Source organism: Carcharhinus amblyrhynchos, chromosome 12 (assembly GCF_965287045.1).
Source record: "Carcharhinus amblyrhynchos chromosome 12, sCarAmb.v2.hapA, whole genome shotgun sequence".
Lineage (NCBI taxonomy): Eukaryota > Metazoa > Chordata > Chondrichthyes > Carcharhiniformes > Carcharhinidae > Carcharhinus > Carcharhinus amblyrhynchos.
The window spans coordinates 89,624,661-89,644,101 of NC_137335.1; the positions used below are offsets into that span (position 1 = coordinate 89,624,661).

Below are 19,441 nucleotides of genomic sequence, written 5' to 3' on the forward strand. Positions count from 1 at the left end.
GAAAAGATTTACTTGGATACGACTGGGACTTGAGTTATAAGGAGAGGCCGGACAGACTGGGACTTTTTTCTCTGGAGTGTAACAGGCTGAAGGGGTGATCTTATAGAGGTCTATAAAATAATGAGGGGCACATATCAGCTAGTTAGTCAATATCTTTTCCCAAAGGTAGAGGAGATTAAAACTAGAGGGCATAGGTTTAAGGTGAAAGGGGAGAGATACAGAAGTGTCCAGAGGGGTAATTTTTTCACACAGAGGGTGGTGAGTGTTTGGAACAAGCTGCCAGAAGCAGCAGTAGAGGCGAGTACAATGTTGTCTTTTGAAAAGCGCACACCCCCAACCTACCTCGATCGCTGCTCTCCCTCCACCATCCTTCTGACCTGCACTCATTGGACAGCCTGCAGCACCTTCCTGGCCTTCCGCTGGCGTCTGCTGGAGGAGGGGGTCGGGCTCAGATGGATCTTTGGTTGGGTGGGGGTGGAGATTATCTAAAGTCCATCATCCCCCCCATCCTCCATCACCACCCCCCCAACCAGAGATCCATCTGAGCACCCCCCCGCCCCACCCACGTACCCCACCGCATCCCCCGCCCCACAACACCAGCAGACCAGGAAAGCCAGGAAGGTGCTGCAGGATTTCCAATGAGTGCAGGTCAGAAGGATGGTGGAGGGAGAGCAGCGATCGAGGTAGTTTGGGGGTGAACTCTTCCGAGGGGGGCCGGCCTCATAGCGGGGTCTGATCAGGGCCGGGGGAGCCTGCCTCCCGGGGTGGGCGGGGGGGGGTCCAATCATGGCGGGGAGAGGTGGGGGGGGCTGCCTCCCGGAAGGATCCAATCGCAGGGGTGGATGTGCTCTTCCAAGGGGGGGCCCTGCCTCCCGGGGGGGTTGGATCACGGGGGTGAGGCAGATCTGCCGGGGGGGGTTCGCGGGGGGTCTGTGAAGGGTGTTGGAGGAGGATGGGCTTCGGAGGTTCCCCTGCAGAACAGGAATCCGCTTCGGATTTTTATTCTGCAGGTTGGTAACGGCACGGATCCGGAACGGACCCGAAGACGGGAAAGTGGGATTTGGCGGGAGAGTTCGGCGCGCGGCTCATTAAGTCGTTTTAAATGCATGCTAATGTCGGGCCGCCTGATTGGTGCGCGGACCGGATCCACGCCCAAATCCGGTGTCGGTAAAGGTGCGATCTGCTCGGATTCGGATGCAGATCGCGTTACAGCCCCGACCCCAAATTCACCGCCATTTCACACCCGTTTTTGGTAAAATCAGGCCCTTAATGTCAAACTCTCCCATGTTCTGATCACTGTTTGCTAAATGTCCCCTTCCAGTCAGATTCTGAATTAAACCTGTCTGATTATTCATTACTAAATCCACACAAACCCCACCCAGACTGACTGGGTGCTGGGAACACAAACAATTGCCGGGACATTGAGTACAAGGGTCAGGGGGTCATAAGAGAAAAGGACAAAGAAAATTCCAGCACAGGAACAGGCCCTTCGGCCCCTCCAAGCCTGCACCGACCATGCTGCCCGACTTAACTAAAACCCTCTACTCTTCAGGGACCATATCCCTCTATTCCCATCCTATTCATGTACTTGTCAAGACTCCCCTTAAAAGTCACTACCGTATCCTCTTCCACTACCTCCCCTCGGCAACAAGTTCCAGGCACCCACCACTCTCTGTGTAAAAAATCTGCCTCTTACATCTCCTTTAAACCTTGTCCCCCGCACCTTAAACCTGTGCCCTCGAGTAATTGACTCTTCCACCCTGGGAAAAAGCTTCTGACTATCCACTCTGTCCATGCCCCTCATAATCTTGTGGACTTCTATCAGGTCTCCCTCAACCTCCATCGCTCCAGTGAGGACAAATCAAGTTTTTACAACTTCTCCTCATAGCTAATGCCCTCCATACCAGGCAACATCCTGGTAAATCTTTTCTGTACCCTCTCCAAAATCTCCTCATCCTTCCAGTAGTGTGGGATCCAGTATTGAACACTACATTCCAAGTGTGACCAAATCTAGGTTCTATAAAGCTGCAACATGACTTGCCAATTTTTAAACTCAATACCCCGGCAGATGAAGGCAAGCATGCCGTCTGCCTACTTGACTACCTTCCCCACCTACATTGTCACTTTCAGTGACCTGTGTACCTGTATATCCAGACCCCTCTGCCTATCAACACTCTTATGTGTTCTGCCATTTACTGTATAGGGTCTGCATCTGACATATTGCAGTGAATAAAGCGTTGGTTAAGCCAAACTTAGAGACTTGCATTCAGTTCTATTTGCCACATTACAGGAAGGATGTGGATGCTTTGGAGAGGGTGCAGAAGAGGTTTACCAGGATGCTGCCTGGATTAGAGGCAATGAGCTATAAGGAGAGGCTGGACAAACTAGGCTTGTTTTCTATGGAGCGGCGGAGGGTGAGGGGAGACCTGATAGAAGTCTATAAAATGATGAGAGATATAGATAGGGTTACAAAGAACAAAGAACAACCCAGCATGGGAAACAGGCCCTTCGGCCCAACAAGCCCGCGCCGCCGCATCACCCTACACCTATTCTACCCTGCGTATCTACAAATAGAACCCCTGACTTAGCCAGATTCAGGGGAGAATAGTGTCAATTTGGTAAAACCAATCAGCCTAAGAGCACATCTTTGGGGTGTGGGAGGAAACCGGAGCACCCGGAGGAAACCCACGCAACCACAGGGAGAATGCACAAACTCCCACAGACACAGGCCCAAATCCATGTATCTGCACAGCTAGCAGTGCTAGTCACCGAGCTGTTGCGGCGCCCGTCTACCGGTCCAGGATCAAGCACACACACCGACACGAAGTACTAGGCCACTCCCGGAACCTCCAGGAGCAGCCCACGCACGACCCACCGTGTGCATGCCCCTCGTTTGACAACGAGGTGGACTTCCACCTGCGGAATGAAAAGACAAAAACGTTAATCACAAGCCTGCCTTTCCGATGTCTCCCGAGGTTCTAACCCTTATTCAATAACCCCTACCATAACCCTCCATCCTCGTTTCACTCATGTGCCTATCTAACTGAACCTTAAACGAATCCAACGTTCCCGCCTCCACCACCCCACTCGGTAGCGCGTTCCATACCCCCACTACTCTCTGCGTAAAGAACCTTCCTCTCATATCCAAATTATACCTCCCCCTCCTCACCCTTAAATCATGTCCTCTTGTATTCGTAACCAATCTAGGGAGCAGTCTCTCACTATTGACCCTGTCTATTCCCTTCAGTATCTTATATACCTCTATCATGTCACCCCTCAATCTCCGTCTTTCCAAAGAGAACAGTCCCAGTTTCTCCAACCTTTCCTCGTAACCCAACCCCTCCATGCCAGGCAACACCCTGGTAAACCTCCTCTGCGCCCTTTCCAGAGACTCCACGTCCTTCCGGTAGTAAGGTGACCAGAACTGGACGCAGTACTCCAAATGCGGTCTAACCAACGTTCTATACAACTGAAGCATTAGACGGCAGCTTTTAAACTCTATACCTCTTCCTATAAAGGCTAGCATTCCATAAGCCTTCCTGACAACATTCTCCACTTGTGTCACAACCTTCATGGATTTGTGAACCTGCACTCCCAGGTCCCTCTGTGTTTCTATACTCCTAATTTGTCTACCTTTAATCACATAGCTCCTCTCTACATTATTCCTTCCAAAATGCATCACCTCGCGTTTGTCAGGATTAAATTCCATCTGCCACCTATCTGCCCAATGCACCAACCTATCTATATCCTGTTGTATCACCTGACAATCCACTTCGGTACCCGCCAACCCTGCCATCTTGGTGTCATCCGCAAACTTGCTGATCACACCACCTACGCTCTCTTCCAAGTCATTTATGTATACTACAAAGAGGAGAAGTCCCAGTACTGAGTCCTGCGGGTTGACAGTCAGAATCCTTTTCCCAGAGTTGAAATGTCTAATACGAGGGGACACGCACTTAATGTGAGAGAGGGGAAGTTAAAAGGAGACGTGAGTTTTTTACACAGAGGATGGTAGGTGTCTGGAACACGCTGCCAGGGGTGGTAGTGGAAACAGAGACGATGGGGAGGTTTAAGGGGCTTTTAGATAAGCACATGAATCTGCAAGGAATAGTGAGATATGGAGCAAGGACAGGCAGAAGGGATGAGTTTAATTTGGCCTCATGTTCAGCTCAACATCCTGAGTTGATTTCTGGTCACCACATTACAGGAAGGATGTTGTGTGTGGAACCCTGGGAATGTGTTGCTATGTTCAGGGTGTTACACAAATGCAAGACATTGTTGTTCATCGGAGGCCTGTTTCCATGCTGTAAATCTCTCTGACTCTACGCCTCGAACACCTTCTTTAGACTTTAACACTCCCATTAACACTCCCTTTCTCTTATATTCCTGATATCTTTGTCAATCTCTCCTTTGCACTGACCTATCGCTGACCTTCTATTCTGCTCCACCTCCTCCACCCCCCTCTCCAACTCTCTCCTTCATCACATTTCTATCCTTCAGTTCTGTAGAAGAGTCACACAGACTCGAAACATTAACTCTGTTTCTCTCTCCACAGACGCTGCCAGACCTGCTGAGTTTCTCCAGCACTTTCTGTTTTAATTAGAAATTACAGTTTGTTTTGCACGAACATTGAGAGTTTTATGGTGAACATTACTGATACTCGCTTTGTGTTCCATTTTTATTGAATAAAAACAGAAACGGAATTGAATTCCTGAGTTGAGTTGTGGATTTTCACTGACGGATATTTCCTGCTGTTGTGTGTGGAACCCTGGGAATGTGTTGCTAAGTTAAGGGTGCTACACAAATGCAGGGTGTTGTTGTTGATCGGAGTTTACACCAATCCGGTATCAGCTTTTGCATTTTGACCTTCCATGGGTTTGAAATGTGGTGTGAGTGAAGATAGAGGCTGATAAATGGACAAACAAAAATAAGCTGTTGGAGCCGTGGTTTGTGTGTTCTCTCACTCTTTTCAACTCACAAATAAAACCAATCTTCAACAAAATATCCAGTTCACTGATCATTGCAATCTGCCTCTCTGGAATCCAGCTGATTCACTGAAAAGTTTTTAAAATTCCTAATGGCAACCTGTGAATGTTTAAGATGATAAAGCAATCAAACCCCAGACAACTCGAAATAGCTGCACATTCATGTGTTCTGGGCAACTCCTTCACTTCAGCAGAAATGACAAATGGTGTGAGTTTTCAGTCTGAGAGAGGCTGCTGCCCCTGATAAGCGGAGATGCTGTCAGTGATAAGTCTGCATTTATCTCACACCACATTCTGCCTGTAAAGTGTTCAGGCCCAAGGCAGCACACAGTGATATTTTTCAGTGTTACTGCATCAGCCTGGATTTATTCTTAATAATATTGAGTTCAGGGTGAAGCAGATTACAGGTGTATTTGCTGTATAGAAACGTGTGTATTTTATGGACATTCAGCCCCATTAGACTGTTGCAGCATTCCCATTGGATCCTGATTGGCCAGGATCTGAACTCTATTCAACTTAAAGAATGGTTTGGGTTCCGGTATAATTCCTAAAATCTGTCAGTAATTTCTAAAGGAGCTTTCAGACACTTAGTGGGCCAGCCTTTGCCTCTCCATTTGGAGCCACTGTTCTGCTCAATCACACCTTCAGCCCCACCTTTGAGGCCATTGTCATCAGTAAAATCCTCTCTCTCCCCATGGCTATTACCCTTGGGATGAACCCACCTCACTCCCTTCAATCCAAGGCTCACAGGGAGCAACGGCTACAACTGGTTTCACCAATCATTGGCATCATTGGATGGGCCACTCAGGCACCAAGAGGCCCTGCTATCCCCTCCCAAAACCATTCACTACTCCAGCATCACCCTGGAATGCAAAGGAAGCTCTTTCCATCTTTTCTCCATTCACAAACATCCCCTTACATCCCTCTCCTGTCAACCCACTGGCTCACGTCAAAACTCTCTCGGGGTTCAGTTGGGGTCTGTAGTTTCCGTGTGTCTCCCCCTGTTTCTCTCCCCTCCCCCCAGGGTGGGCCCTACATTGCAGAGTATTGTGAATGATCCCAGTATCACCAGCAGTGACAATGCTCCTATAGTTGAGCTTTAAGTGGTACTAAATACTCTGGATGTCAGGCTCCAGCTGATGTGAGGAGCCAATGAACAGCGCAGTTAGAGCAGGCTGACCACAGAAACCACGGCAATGAGCAGCCAGCAAAAGTGAATGTTCTGCTTCCATCGCGGTGAATGGGTGTGGATTAAACACACACTGCTGTTCAAGCCGGGGGTGGGGGGGTGAGGGTGGGGGTTGGTTGGGCGGGGAAGCGTGGAGAGTTCCAATCAGGCCCCATGTTGTCAGTTTTCGCTCCTCTGTAACACTCTGCCCAGGATCGAGTTTCTGGTTATTTGTTCCTCATTTCTCGTTTTTTTGCTTTGATGTAAATTTAGTTTATTTTCTCTCCTGTGAAGAATCCTGCGAGGATTTTCACTGTTTAAGGGGCTATGTAAATGCTGGTTGTTGTTACCAAGGGACAGAGGATTTGGTTCCAGTGATTTTGAATAAATGTTCCAACTATCTACATTTCTGTAGCTATTGTCTCCCTCACTGTGTGAACTCTTCATCTTAAACCAGATTATTGTGCGGAGCTTCACTCAACAAATGATAAACGTCACTTATAACAGTTCCACCCAGGAAGGGGAGCAGCCTTTGGCTCAATGTCACCGCTTCCTCTTTATCGACCCTTCAACTTCATTTGCAGGTGAAGAAAAGGATATGAAACCAGCTGCATTTGTTGGGACACTTTGTGTTTCAATGTGTTCACTGGACATACAATAAACGGTGTGGGGAAACAGGATTGTCACTCTGTCGAGATGATCAGTAAAACTCTTTTTGTTCTGACTTTGTCCCTCTGTGTTTCTGGGGGTAAGTACAATTTATGGTTTGGTTTGGAGAAATTTCTGTTCTGATGAAATAACTCTCCCTGGTTTGTGCTGCTGTGTGTGTCAGCTCCTGTATTGTGTGTGGATTCTACAGTTAGAACAGTCAGAACTGGAGATGAGTCTTACAGGAGAATTTATCATTGTATTGAGATGGTTTAGTGTATCTGACACAGAATTACACAGGCTGGGAACACGGGTCACAGAACTGAGTGTTCCACCATTCTTTCCAGTTTAATGGGACAATGGGTTTGACTTTTTTTTCGTGCCACCCCCCCCCACACCGCCCGCCACACCACAAGCAACATTACCCCACCTCCCGTTACTCTTTTTCCTGAACTTCCGAAATGTTGACTATCCTTGAATATTCAGTCCCCAGCATTGATCCCCCAGCACCCTTGTCTCCATAATGCCTATCATATCATTTCGTACTTTTTCAAAGATTTTGTGTTACCCCGGGATATTTTCCTTTCCTGTTGCTGCTACAGTGGTACAGTGGTTAGCACTGCTGCCTCAAAGTGCCAGGGACCCGGGTTCAATTCAAAACTTGCGTGTCTGGAGTTTGCATGTTCTCCCCATGTCTATGTGAGTTTCCTCCGGGGATTCTGGTTTCCTCCCACATTCCGAAGAGGCCCAGACAGAGGTTTCAGATCAGATGGGAAATGAGAGTATAACTAGGACACAGCAACAAGCCACATCCTGTCATCAAATCCACAAAATCACCAGTTACACCCGAACTTCAACACCATGACAAGTGAATTGCAGTTTGTAATGTCTAAGGTGTCTTTCCCTCACCGTTCAGTGATAATACCACAGCATCATGTTCAATCCTTCTTCCTTTGTCTGGGGAACTTCACTGTGTCTCTAACCAGCTCATTCTCTGTTGCCCCCAGGACTGCTCTGACCGAGATCTTGTTTTGTGTCAATAGGTCTGATTGTTGCCCCTGTCCCTGTTCTTGTGTTCCATTGTAATTTCTCAAAGATTTGGAGTTACCCCAGAATATTTTCCTTTCCTGTTGCTGCTACGGTGGCACAGAGGTTCGCACTGCTGCCTCACAGTGTCAGGGACCCGAGTTCAATTCCAAACTTCAGTAACTGTGTGGAGTTTGCACATTGTCCCCATGTCTGCATGGGTTTGCTCCGGGTGCTCTGGTTTCCTCTCACAGTCCAAAGATGTGCGGGTTTTTGGATTGGCCATGGGAAATTGCCCCTTAGTGTCAGGACGATTAGCAGGGCAAATATGTCGGGTAACAGGGATAGGGCCTGGATATGATGCTCTGTTGCGGAGTCAGTGCAGTGTTGATGGGCCAAATGGCCTCTTTCCTGCAAAGGCAGCCTTTCCTCAGTTTCAAAGTTCTGTTTGTGAGTGATCTTTCTCTGTCTGAAACTTAATGTCAAACTCTCCCATGTTATGATCACTGTTTGCTAAATGTCCCCTTCCAGTCAGATTCTGAATTAAACCTGTCTGATTATTCATTACTAAATCCACACAAACCCCACCCAGACTGACTGGGTGCTGGGAACACAAACAAGCGACAGGGGCTGAAGCTGGAGACCCTTGGGGAAGGAGCCTGACAGATAGTGGGGCAAAACCTGAGCCTGGATTGCAGGGCTGAGAGGTCAGTGTGAGGCCTCTTCACAGCTCTGGATAAGAAAAGGACTTTTCCCAGTGCACACACTGAGTGTATTGGAGAATTTGGATCAAAGTGGGAATTCGCTGCAGAGGGACAGAGAGACACTTTATCCTTCTAACTTTTTCACCCTGCCCTAACCCTGTCTTTAGGAGGATTACAAACTTCTTTAATCCCGGTGGGATTCCGACTTTTTCCCTCCTGCTCCCGATGTCACCAAACTCTCCGCGGGCGGGATCGGAGAATTCCACCCAAAATCTGGGAGGGGTAGCTTTGTCTGAGAGAGCTGTTCCACAGTGTGAGGACAACATTGTATTTCACTGTTAGATCAACACATCTGTATTGCTGAGGTCAGCACACTGTCACCCCCAGGATAGTTGTATCGTGCCCGTGCTTGCGTGGGTTTTCTCCGGGTGCTCCGGTTTCCTCCCACACCCCAAAGATGTGCTGTTAGGCTGATTGGAGGTAATAAATTGTCCCTAAATTAGTTTTCCCTCAATGTGGAATGCCACAAGCACAGATAAAGGTCATGGGTTGAGGGGGGACTGGTCATGTTAAAATGGCGGCGCGGGCTCGTTGGGCCGAAGGGCCTGTTTCCCGGGCTGTTTTTGTTCTTTGTTCTTTGGATATCGAGCAATAACAAACTAACACAGCAAGGTCAACCTTAGAACCTGTTCCCTCCCTTTAACACAGAAACTCTACTGCCTGGACTGTCCCTTTAAATACTCACAGGAATTTCAAACCTTCAGATCAGAATTTAACTCACTGATTTCTGTCTCTCACTGATTTCTGTCACTCACTGATTTCTGACTCTCACTGATTTCTGTCACTCACTGATTTCTGTCTCTCACTGATTTCTGCCACTCACTGATTTCTGTCACTCTCTGATTTGTTTTTCCTCTGTTTAAAGGTGAGAATGTTCCAGTCCTTATCCAGTCTCCGAGTGTGGAACGTGTCACAGAGGGTCAGACTGCACGGTTACAGTGCACCGTGAGGAACGCCGCAGTGTCACGCGCTCTTGTTTACTGGGACCGGGAGCGACCTGGGAAAGATAGGGAGATGCTTTTAATAGATGAACCACGAAACAGCATAACCCGGGGCCCAGGTATCACTGAGCGATTCCAGTCTTCCAGACACACCTCCAATAACAGCTTCATTCTGACAATCACCATGGTGCAGCCCAGTGACACTGCCGTCTATTACTGCTCAGTGTGGGGATCGGTCTGGGGGAAAGGAAGCCGGCTCAATGTAACCAGTAAGTAGAGTTTTATTCCAATAATCCACAGCAATAACCTCTTCCAGATGAGTGAGTTGGAGATGAGTTTGTGATGATGTGTGGGGTTTGGGGTTACCATGGGAACAGGGAGAGGCTGAGATTGGGAAGTGTAATAGGAGCTGTTCCCCATTCAGACACACATCACTCTACACTGATCCTGCTATCCCAGCTCATATCCTTATCCCAGATATTTTCACTCATTTCCTCACACAAATGTGTTGTGTTTGCTGTGAATCAATAATGAGCCACACCAGTCTTACAACCTGTTACACAAAAACACCAGGAGAACAGAGACTCTCTCACTTTAACACAGAAACTCTACTGCCTGGACTGTCCCTTTAAAAACTCACGGGAATTTGAAACCTTCAGCTCTGAATTTAACTCACTGATTTCTGTCACTCACTGATTTGTTTTTTCCTCTGTTTAAAGGTGTGAATGTTCCAGTCCTTATCCAGTCTCCGAGTGTGGAACGTGTCACAGAGGGTCAGACTGCACAGTTACGGTGCACCGTGAGGAACGCCGCAGTGTCACACACTGATGTTCACTGGTACCGGGAGCTACCTGGGAAAGATAGGGAGAGAGTTTTAACACAGGATACAGGGAATAACATACACCGGAGCCCAGGTTTCACTGAGCGATTCCAGCCTTCCAGACACACCTCCAATAACAGCTTCATTCTGACAATCACCATGGTGCAGCCCAGTGACACTGCCGTCTATTACTGCTCAGTGTGGGGAGATATCAGTGGCAATGGGACACAGCTGAATGTAACCAGTAAGTCCAGTTTACATAACAACCTCCTGAAGTCATCACCACTTGTGACTGTGTGGGAAGTGAGTATGTGAGAAATATCACAAACCCTTGGGGTAAAGGGAACACATTAGAAAAATAGACTGGGTGATCTCATGCACTTTTATCAAAGAATAAAAATTGTACATCGCTCCTGATTTCTCAGTCTTCAATTCTTTGACATTTTCTCTGTTTCTCTATTTCTGTTTGTTTCTAATCTTTCTCCCTCTCCTTTGTTTCCTCAGCTTTTTGTCAGAGTGCTGTCTCCAGCTGTTTCTGTTTTATATTCATTCTTGGTGGGCATTACTGGTTAGGGTCCATCCCTAGTTACCCTTCAGAAGGTGGTGATGAAACAACCTCTTGATCTGTTGTAGCCCATGTGGTGTAGGTCCATCGTAATGTGGGTATGCCGGCGTTGGACTGGGGTAAACACAGTAAAAAGTCTGACAACACCAGGTTTAAGTCCAACCGATTTACTTGATAGTAAACTCACAAGCTTTCGAGGTTTCCCTGTTCGTCAGGTGAATGGAGAGTTCTGGCCTCAGACAGATCATATAAAACACAGACAGTTTACAGATTAGTGATTAGAATGCGAACCTTTACACCTAACCTGCTGTTCAAGTCCTAAAGTGGCCAACAATGTGAGTGGAAGGAGCACTGATCACAGGCTAAAGAGATGTGTATTGTCTCCAGTCAGTACAGTAAGTGAGGTTTAACAAACCCAGGCAAGTCACGGGGGTTACAGACTGTGCGACGTGAACCCAAGATTCCTGTCGTTGCCCTGAGTGGGTTCGTGATCTGTAGTCCTTCTGGTATCTTGTCTGCTTTCTTGCATCTCTGTAAAAACTTGATGCCTGTGTCGATATGCGCAATCTTCTTGGAGATCCTCTCCGCTTGGATCCGGCAGTTTGCGGTGTCGATAGTAGTGCCTAAAGTGGCCGACAATGTGAGTGGAAGGAGCACTGAAAGCTTGGGAGTTTACTATCAAATAAATCGGTTGGACTTAAACCTGATGTTGTCAGACTTTTTCCTGTGTTTACCCCAGTCCAACGCCGGTATTACCACATCCCTCCCTTTAACACAGAAACTCTATTGCCTGGACTGTCCCTTTAAATACTCACAGGAATTTGAAACCTTCAGCTCTGAATTTAACTCACTGATTTCTGTCACTCACTGATTTCTGTCACTCACTGATTTCTGTCACTCACTGATTTCTTCTTCCTCTTTTTAAAGATCAGAAGGTTCAACATGTTACCCAGTCTCCGAGTGTGGAACGTGTCACAGAGGGTCAGACTGCACGGTTACAGTGCACCGTGAGGGACGCCGCAGTGTCAGGCATTCTTGTTATCTGGGACCGGGAGCGACCTGGGAAAGATAGGGAGCTGGTTTTAGTCGATGAACCATCGAACAGCATAACCCGGGGCCCAGGTTTCACTGAGCGATTCCAGTCTTCCAGACACACCTCCAATAACAGCTTCATTCTGACAATCACCATGGTGCAGCCCAGTGACACTGCCGTCTATTACTGCTCAGTGGGGGGATCGAACTGGGGGAAAGGAAGCCGGCTGAATGTAACCAGAAAGTAGAGTTTTATTCCAATAATCCACAGCAATAACCTCTTCCAGATGAGTGAGTTGGAGATGAGTTTGTGATGATGTGTGGGGTTTGGGGTTACCATGGGAACAGGGAGAGGCTGAGATGAGGAAGTGTAATAGGAGCTGTTCCCCATTCAGACACTTCTACAGATCCCAGCCTCAATTGTCTTTCCCACGATGAGGACATGATTGCCTCGGCTAACATATGTTCATCATCCCTAAGACTCTCCCTATTCCTGCTACCCAGCAGTGAGCCAAACTTCAAACCTCACCCATTCCTCCTCCCTGATCACAGCCTCCGTTGCTTCCCTGCTCATTTCTCATGTCCTACATCATATTCTCAGAAATCCCTAGCTCTCTGAATCCCACCCTGCTCACTGCTTTCCTCACCTTTTCCTCTCCACCCACAGTCATACCCAGCTCAAAGGAAGATGGTTGGAGGTCAATTATCTCAGCTCCAGGACATCACTGCAGGAGTTCCTCAGGGTAGTGTCCTCGGCCCAACCATCTTCAGCTGCTTCATCAATCACCTTCCCTCCAGCATAAAGTCAGGAGTGGGGATGTTCATTAATGATTGGACCATTCATTTTCTGAAGCAGAATTTCAAAGCCTCTTTGCTCATTGTGTCAGTTTCAGAAACATTTCAATGATTTCCCGGACGTGTTTGTAGCACATTGCTTCTATGCGTGGAGAATACTGGGAGAGTGGGTGTGGAGCATCCATGGGGCAATGGAAGGGGCATGGAGTTGCAGCAAGCATGAGGATCTGGAGGGATATGATGGGGCATGGAGGAGGCTTGAGGGTTATAAAGAAGAGTGGGATCTTGGAATGAATTTCCACAGATCGCTGAAGGGGGTAGGACAGGTCGATAATGGAGGGATAAGTTCCGGATCCCTGTGTCTCTTTTTACCAATTCCCAACAATCCCAGAAGGGGAAAATCCAGGCCAGATTGAAAGGATGGGGTAAAGAAGAGGATTAGCAGCAGTAAATCAGCCCGTGTGTGGTCACACTGTAATTATTATACAGGAAATTTTAAACTTTATTCCTTTACTTTCACCTTTCATTCATCTTTTTAAACAATAACTTGAGTTCTTGCAATAATCAGCTGTGAAGATTGTGAAGTTTATCCGTTCGATAGTTTGTTTTCTGTGGGTGGGAATGTGCACTGAATGGATAATATCAGCAAATTCTAGAACATTCAGCAGATCCCCTTTTGTCCCCTCATTCCCTCCCTCGTTGCAAACAACAATTTCCATGATGGGAGATTGAGAGAATTCTCTGCAAATCATTATTGTAACCAGAAGAAGATTTCTAAAATGTTGCATTTCAAGTTCTATGATTTTTCTTTCTCAATATTAACAGCTCCATTGTCTGACCCAGTCCTCATGCAGTATCCAACAGTCAGCAAGGTGCCAGAGGGTCAGGCTGTCGACTTACAATGTGCCATGTACAATGCCAGTGTGATTGACACTGATGTCCACTGGCATTACCAGAGAGCTGGCTACCACACTGAGTGGCTGATCAGCCAGTTTGTGAATGGCACCATTACCAAGTCCCGGCATTCCCACCACCGTTTCCAGCCTTCCCGGAATGTCAGCAGCAACAGCCACATTCTGACCATTGTGAATGTGACCCTCAGTGATACAGCTGTGTTCAGATGCAGTGTGTATAGGGCATTGGTGAGGCCGCAACTGGAGTACTGTGTGCATTTTTGGGCGCCGCACCTGCGCAAGGATATTTTGGCCTTGGAGGGAGTGCAGAGGAGGTTTACTAGGCTGATACCGGAGTTGAGGGGGTTGAGCTATGAGGAGAGGATGAATAAACTGGGCTTGTACTCGTTAGAGTTTAGAAGAATGAGAGGAGATCTCATTGAGACGTATAAGATGATGAATGGGATGGATAGGATAGAGGTGGAAATACTCTTCCCGCTCAAAAAAGACAATAAGACTAGGGGGCACAGCCTCAAGATAAAAGGGGGGCGGTTTAGAACGGAGTTGAGGAGGAACTTCTTCACTCAAAGGGTGGTGAATCTCTGGAATTCTCTGCCTGTTGAAGTGGTGGAGGCTGCCTCGCTGAATATTTTTAAGACGCGGGTTGATGGGTTTTTGATAGGAGAGGGGATTAAGGGTTATGAGGAGAGGGCGGGAAAGTGGAACTGAGCAGCGACAGATCAGCCATGATCTTATTGAATGGCAGGGCAGGCTCGAAGGGCTGGATGGCCTACTCCTGCTCCTATTTCTTATGTTCTTATGTGTGGAGCTACATCCACGGAGCAGGGACCCAGCTCAATGTCACTGGTAAGTCAATGCTGAGTGACTGGTGTGTGCATGGAATGGAAGGAAGCAGACAGAATGGCAGAGTGCTCATCCAGGCCTTCATTCCAGAGATTGAATTAGGTTGGGCTGGTTCAGAAGTCAGGCCTGGAGGGACATAAGTGAGAAAGTGAATCACAGAATGGTAGAGGAGACCATTCGGTCCATCATGTCCTCACCATCACCCTGAATGCTGAACTCACCTTGCACCATTCCCCTGCCTTCTCCCTGGAACCCTGAACATTCCCCCACTTTAGATAAGTCTCATTCCATTATGAATGCCTCAATTGAACCTCTCTCCACCACACTCTCAGACAGTACATTCCAGATCCCAGCCACTCACTGTGTGAATCTGTCTCCACCACACTCTCAGACAGTATATTCCAGACCCCAGCCACTCACTGTGTGAATCTGTCTCCATGATGTGGAGATGCTGTCATTGGACTGGGGTAAACACAATAAGAAGTTTGACAACATCTGTATAAAGTCCAACAGGTTTATTTGATAGCACAAGTCATTAGCTTTTGGAGCGCTGCTCCTTCATCAGGTCAGTGGGTGTCCTGTTCACACACAAGGTACATAAAGACACAAAATCAATTTACAAAATAATGGTTGGAATGTGAGTCTTTACAGTCAATCAAGTCTTAAAGTCACAGACAATATGAGTGGAGAGAGGGTTAAGCACAGGTTAAAGAGATGTGTATTGTCTCCAGCAGGACAGTTAGTGAGATTTTGCAAACCCAGACAAGTCGTGGGGCTTACAGATAGTGTGACATGAACCCAAGATCCCTGTTGAGGCCGCCCTCATATCAAGAACTTGGTTACCAGTCTCTGCATTGTCATGTGTCATGAAGGCTGCCTTGGAGAACGCTCACCTAAAGATCGAGGACAAATGCCTGTGACCGCTGAAGTGTTCCCCAGCAGGAAGTGAACACGATTGCCTGGTGATTGTCGAGCAGTGTTCATTCATCCATTGCATTTTCTGCCCAGTATACCACATCTCGAGACATCCTTTCCTGCAGCGTATCAGGTAGACAATGTTGGCCGAGTTGCAAGTGAACTGTGTACCTGGGTTGTGTTCTCACGTGACATGATGGCATGTGTGTTGATGATCCGGCAAGTCTTGCCGAGGTTGCTGTGGCAGGGATGTGTTGTGTCATGGTCACTGTTCTCCTGAAGGCTGGGGAGTTTGCTACCGACAATTGTCTGTTTGTGGTTGTGCAGTTGTTTGAAGACAAGAAATAGGGCTTGCAAAGTGTCACTAACTGTCCTGTCCGGAGACAATACAAATCTCTTTAACCTGTGCTTAACCCTCTCTCCACTCACATTGTCTGTACCTTTAAGACTTGATGACCTGTAAAGACTCACATTCCAAACATTCTTTTGAAAATTGAGTTTGTTTCTTTATCTGTCCTGTTTGTGAACAGAGCTCCCAGTTACCTGATAAAGGAGCAGCGTTCCGAAAACTAGTGGCTTCTGCAACTAAATAAACCTTTTGGACTTTAACCTGGTTTTGTGAGACTTCTTGCTGAACCTGTCTCCACCACACTCTCAGACAGTACATTCCAGATCCTCACCACTCGCTGTGTGAAAATGTTTTTTCTTAATTTCACTTTGATAAATTACTTTATTTTGATTCCCTGTGGTTCTCGAACCTTTCACAATGTGAACAGTTTCTCCCGATCTCTTGTCAGATCTCCAATGGTTTTGAATATGTGTCAAATCTCCTCTCCACCTTCTCTCCCCCATGGAAATCAGTCCTAATTTCTACAATCCTTCTCCAAAGCCCAGGAGACTGTGTGCGTTATTAACTGCTCTCTCCACCTGTCCTGTCAGCTTCAATGAATTATACATTCACACACTCAGCTGCCTCTGTTTCTGTGTCCCCTTTAGATTTGTAACCCTTATTTACATTGTCTCTTTATGTTCTTCCCACCGATATGTATCTCCTCCCATTTCTCCATGTTGAACTTTATCTGCTCCCTGTCTGCCTGCTCACCATACGACCATCAGACCATAAGATATAGGAGTAGAATTAGTCCACTCAGCCCATCGAGTCTGCTCTGCCATTCAATCATGGCTGATAGGATATTTATCCCCATTCTCCTGCCTTGTCCCCATGACCCCGGATCCCGTTATTGAACAAAAACCGATCTATTTCTGTGTTAAAGACACTCAATGACCTGACCTCCACAACCCTGTGTGGCAATGAGTTCCACAGATTCCCCACTCTCTGGCTGAAGAAATTCCTTCTCATCTCAGTTTTAAAGGAGTGTTCCTTCACTCTGAGGTTGTGCCCTCGAGTCCCAGTCTCTCCCACCAGTAGAAACATCCTCACCACGTCCACTCTATCTGGGCCTTTTTTTCATTACATCGACCTTTAGATATCATCACCATCCTTTTGTTATATTTTAGACAGACAATGTAGGTTCCAAATCAATACTAACTTCAGCACATTGTCGATGAAAGAAATGTACCCAACTTCAAGTTTAATTCCTGGGGTTGAAATTGCAGAGGTGTCTGCCAACTCCAGTTAAACCCCATCTCTCTGTCACCGTATCTCTGAATTCCCCGACAGAGCAAAATCTCTCTATTCCAGCCTTAAATGTATTAAACAATGGAGCATCCACATCCCTCTGGGTGCAGCACTGGAGAGATGGTTGCTGAGTGAGTGAGGTTTGGTGAGTGTGGACAGGCAGGGGAAGGCAGATCATTCCTCATCCTCCCAACTTCACACAAACAAGCGTTTGGAAGTTCTGGGATTTTTTTGAATGTTCCCCTGCGATTCTTTGGTATTGGTGCAAACTGCCATTGGATCAGGGGTCTCTGCCCTGCTGTACGACTGATCTTTGGACTTGTTTCAGATCCATAAAAACAGGCAACAATGTTAGAGGAAGAAGCCATTCTGTGGCACTGGCCTTTCATTCCAGGCTGTTAACTTGCCCCGTATGAAAGGGACAATTTTACCTGAATGTGCTCAGCAGAAACTGACGGAAACAGGTTCTGTCTGATTTTATTTCCATTCCGGTCGATGTACATTACTCAAACTGAAGCTGTAGTGTGTGTAACATTCTGATATTTTACAGAAGAATCATCCTACAATAATCCGTGGACTTCATATTCCGTTGTGTTAATCCTGGTTGTCATTCTGTCCTTGGTTTTCTTGCTCTGCATTGCTTCGCTCATACAGTATCTTGTGAACAGGAGGTTCCGTTCAGCAAGGAACTCCACACCAAGGTAAATATGATTCATCTTGTGTCTGTTGCTGTAACTGGACAGGGGCACTATTTTATAACTTGCTGCTTTGGTGAGGAGTAACTTTTCCCTTGTAGTGTACAGTTCACGGGGAGTGACCTGCTATTGATGAGAGCCACACATGTCCAGATACTCAACTGGTGCCAGTCATCTCCAACTGTCACAGCATCACACTGACTCCAGCAATGACCAACAGGCACCTAACTGCTGCTGAGAGTCAGGAAGGTTTGAACAGTTAAAGTACGAAACATCACCCTCAGGATATAAGTGCTGGATAATTCCCCACCGAGCCCACCTAATGAACTCGATCAGAGCGCTGGTTTCATGCCTGTGTCTCGCTAGCTGCACAGTCCCTCATGATGCTCAGACCAAGTGAGAACAGTTCGAATGGACACTCTGTGTAAGCAGCCTCCTTCAGCCATTACCCTCCCCACAAGGAAACAATCCAATCATATTTACCCATCCTGATCAAGCTTCCCAGCATGCCTTCTGATTTTGGTCAAATTCTTTGTTTTATTGCCAGAGCAAGTTTTGTTTATTTAGGGAATGAATCGATCGATCTTGTTCATCCGTGAAATCTTCCATAAAAAACTCAGGTGGGAAATCCATGTTGAAAAATCTAAACTGCATCTCCACCCAGAGTGTGAATATTACAGCACTGTTCTGTGGTAAAGCCTCAATGAAGCTAATGTGTGGCATTTCTTTAGGGATCCTGATGGAGACCAGAACCCTGTGTCCGCAACAGTGGATAGTAAGTAAACTAATTCAATCATTATTGCAAAGTTTGGCAGGAATTACTCTCAATCCCAGATGTCCCTTTAATGTTGATAGTTTTGTGATGTAATTAACTTGCTAATAATTTGACCAATTCATTGTCTGACTGACAGAATTTCCTGTTAAAGGTTGTAAATCTACATCCTACAGAATGAAGATGGCAGGAGGCTGCCCCCAGCCTTGTCGCTGCACTGTGAAACACCCTCAGTCTGGCAATGCTGCAGCCAGTGGCTCCAAAGAGATAGAAACTTCCAGAAAGGAACAGCCTCCTCTGTGTCACCAGCATGTAGTGATCATGCCTTTGTAGATGGAGCACATTGTCCGTTCACAGAGGGATTCCTCGGGATAGAGAAGGTTCAGATCTGACCCAGTAAAGAGTTTAAAGATGGTGAGGTTTTGATAGAGAGAAAATCTATTCCCTCTGGTGAACGGATCAGTAACCAGCGATCATCGATTTCAAATCACTGGGTAAAGATCTAGAGGGCAGATGGGGAGAAATGAGAGTTGTCGGGATGTGGAATACTCGAGCTGGGAATGTGGTGGAAGCTGATTCCAAAAATAATGGGAAAAGAGAGTTGGACAAGTGCTGGAGGATGAGGAATTTCCAGGATTGTGTATAAAAAGCAGGAATGTGGGATGAAGCACAATGGCTCTGTTAATGAGCTAGTACAGGCTGAATGGGGAGAATGGCCTCCTCCTGTTGTGTGAGATTCTGATTTGGATGATGAGTTTTTGAAGACAGTGTAGCTGATGGAGAATAATCCCCATCTCCCCCATTAGCTTCACTCTGAGAAAACTGCCCAAGGTGACACGGGCATTTTTCAATCGCTCTCATTCCAAGTTTAAAAAGCTCCATCTTTCCGTGGATCAATTCGGAAGTAACATCGTTGTGT

At 46.9% G+C, this 19,441-nt stretch overlaps 1 protein-coding gene across 1 annotated transcript in view; it reads left to right on the top strand.

Annotated features, from left to right (window-relative positions):
* Positions 1–19,441, top strand: part of LOC145350494 (basement membrane-specific heparan sulfate proteoglycan core protein-like) — a 56,917-nt gene that overhangs the window by 37,418 nt on the left and 58 nt on the right. Inside the window, exons 5-8 of the mRNA XM_080199694.1 lie at positions 9,457–9,801; positions 10,267–10,596; positions 11,845–12,182; positions 13,599–13,835. Of these exons, the coding sequence (XP_080055820.1) occupies positions 9,457–9,801; positions 10,267–10,596; positions 11,845–12,182; positions 13,599–13,835 (1,250 nt within the window). The remainder of the gene's footprint in view (positions 1–9,456; positions 9,802–10,266; positions 10,597–11,844; positions 12,183–13,598; positions 13,836–19,441) is intronic.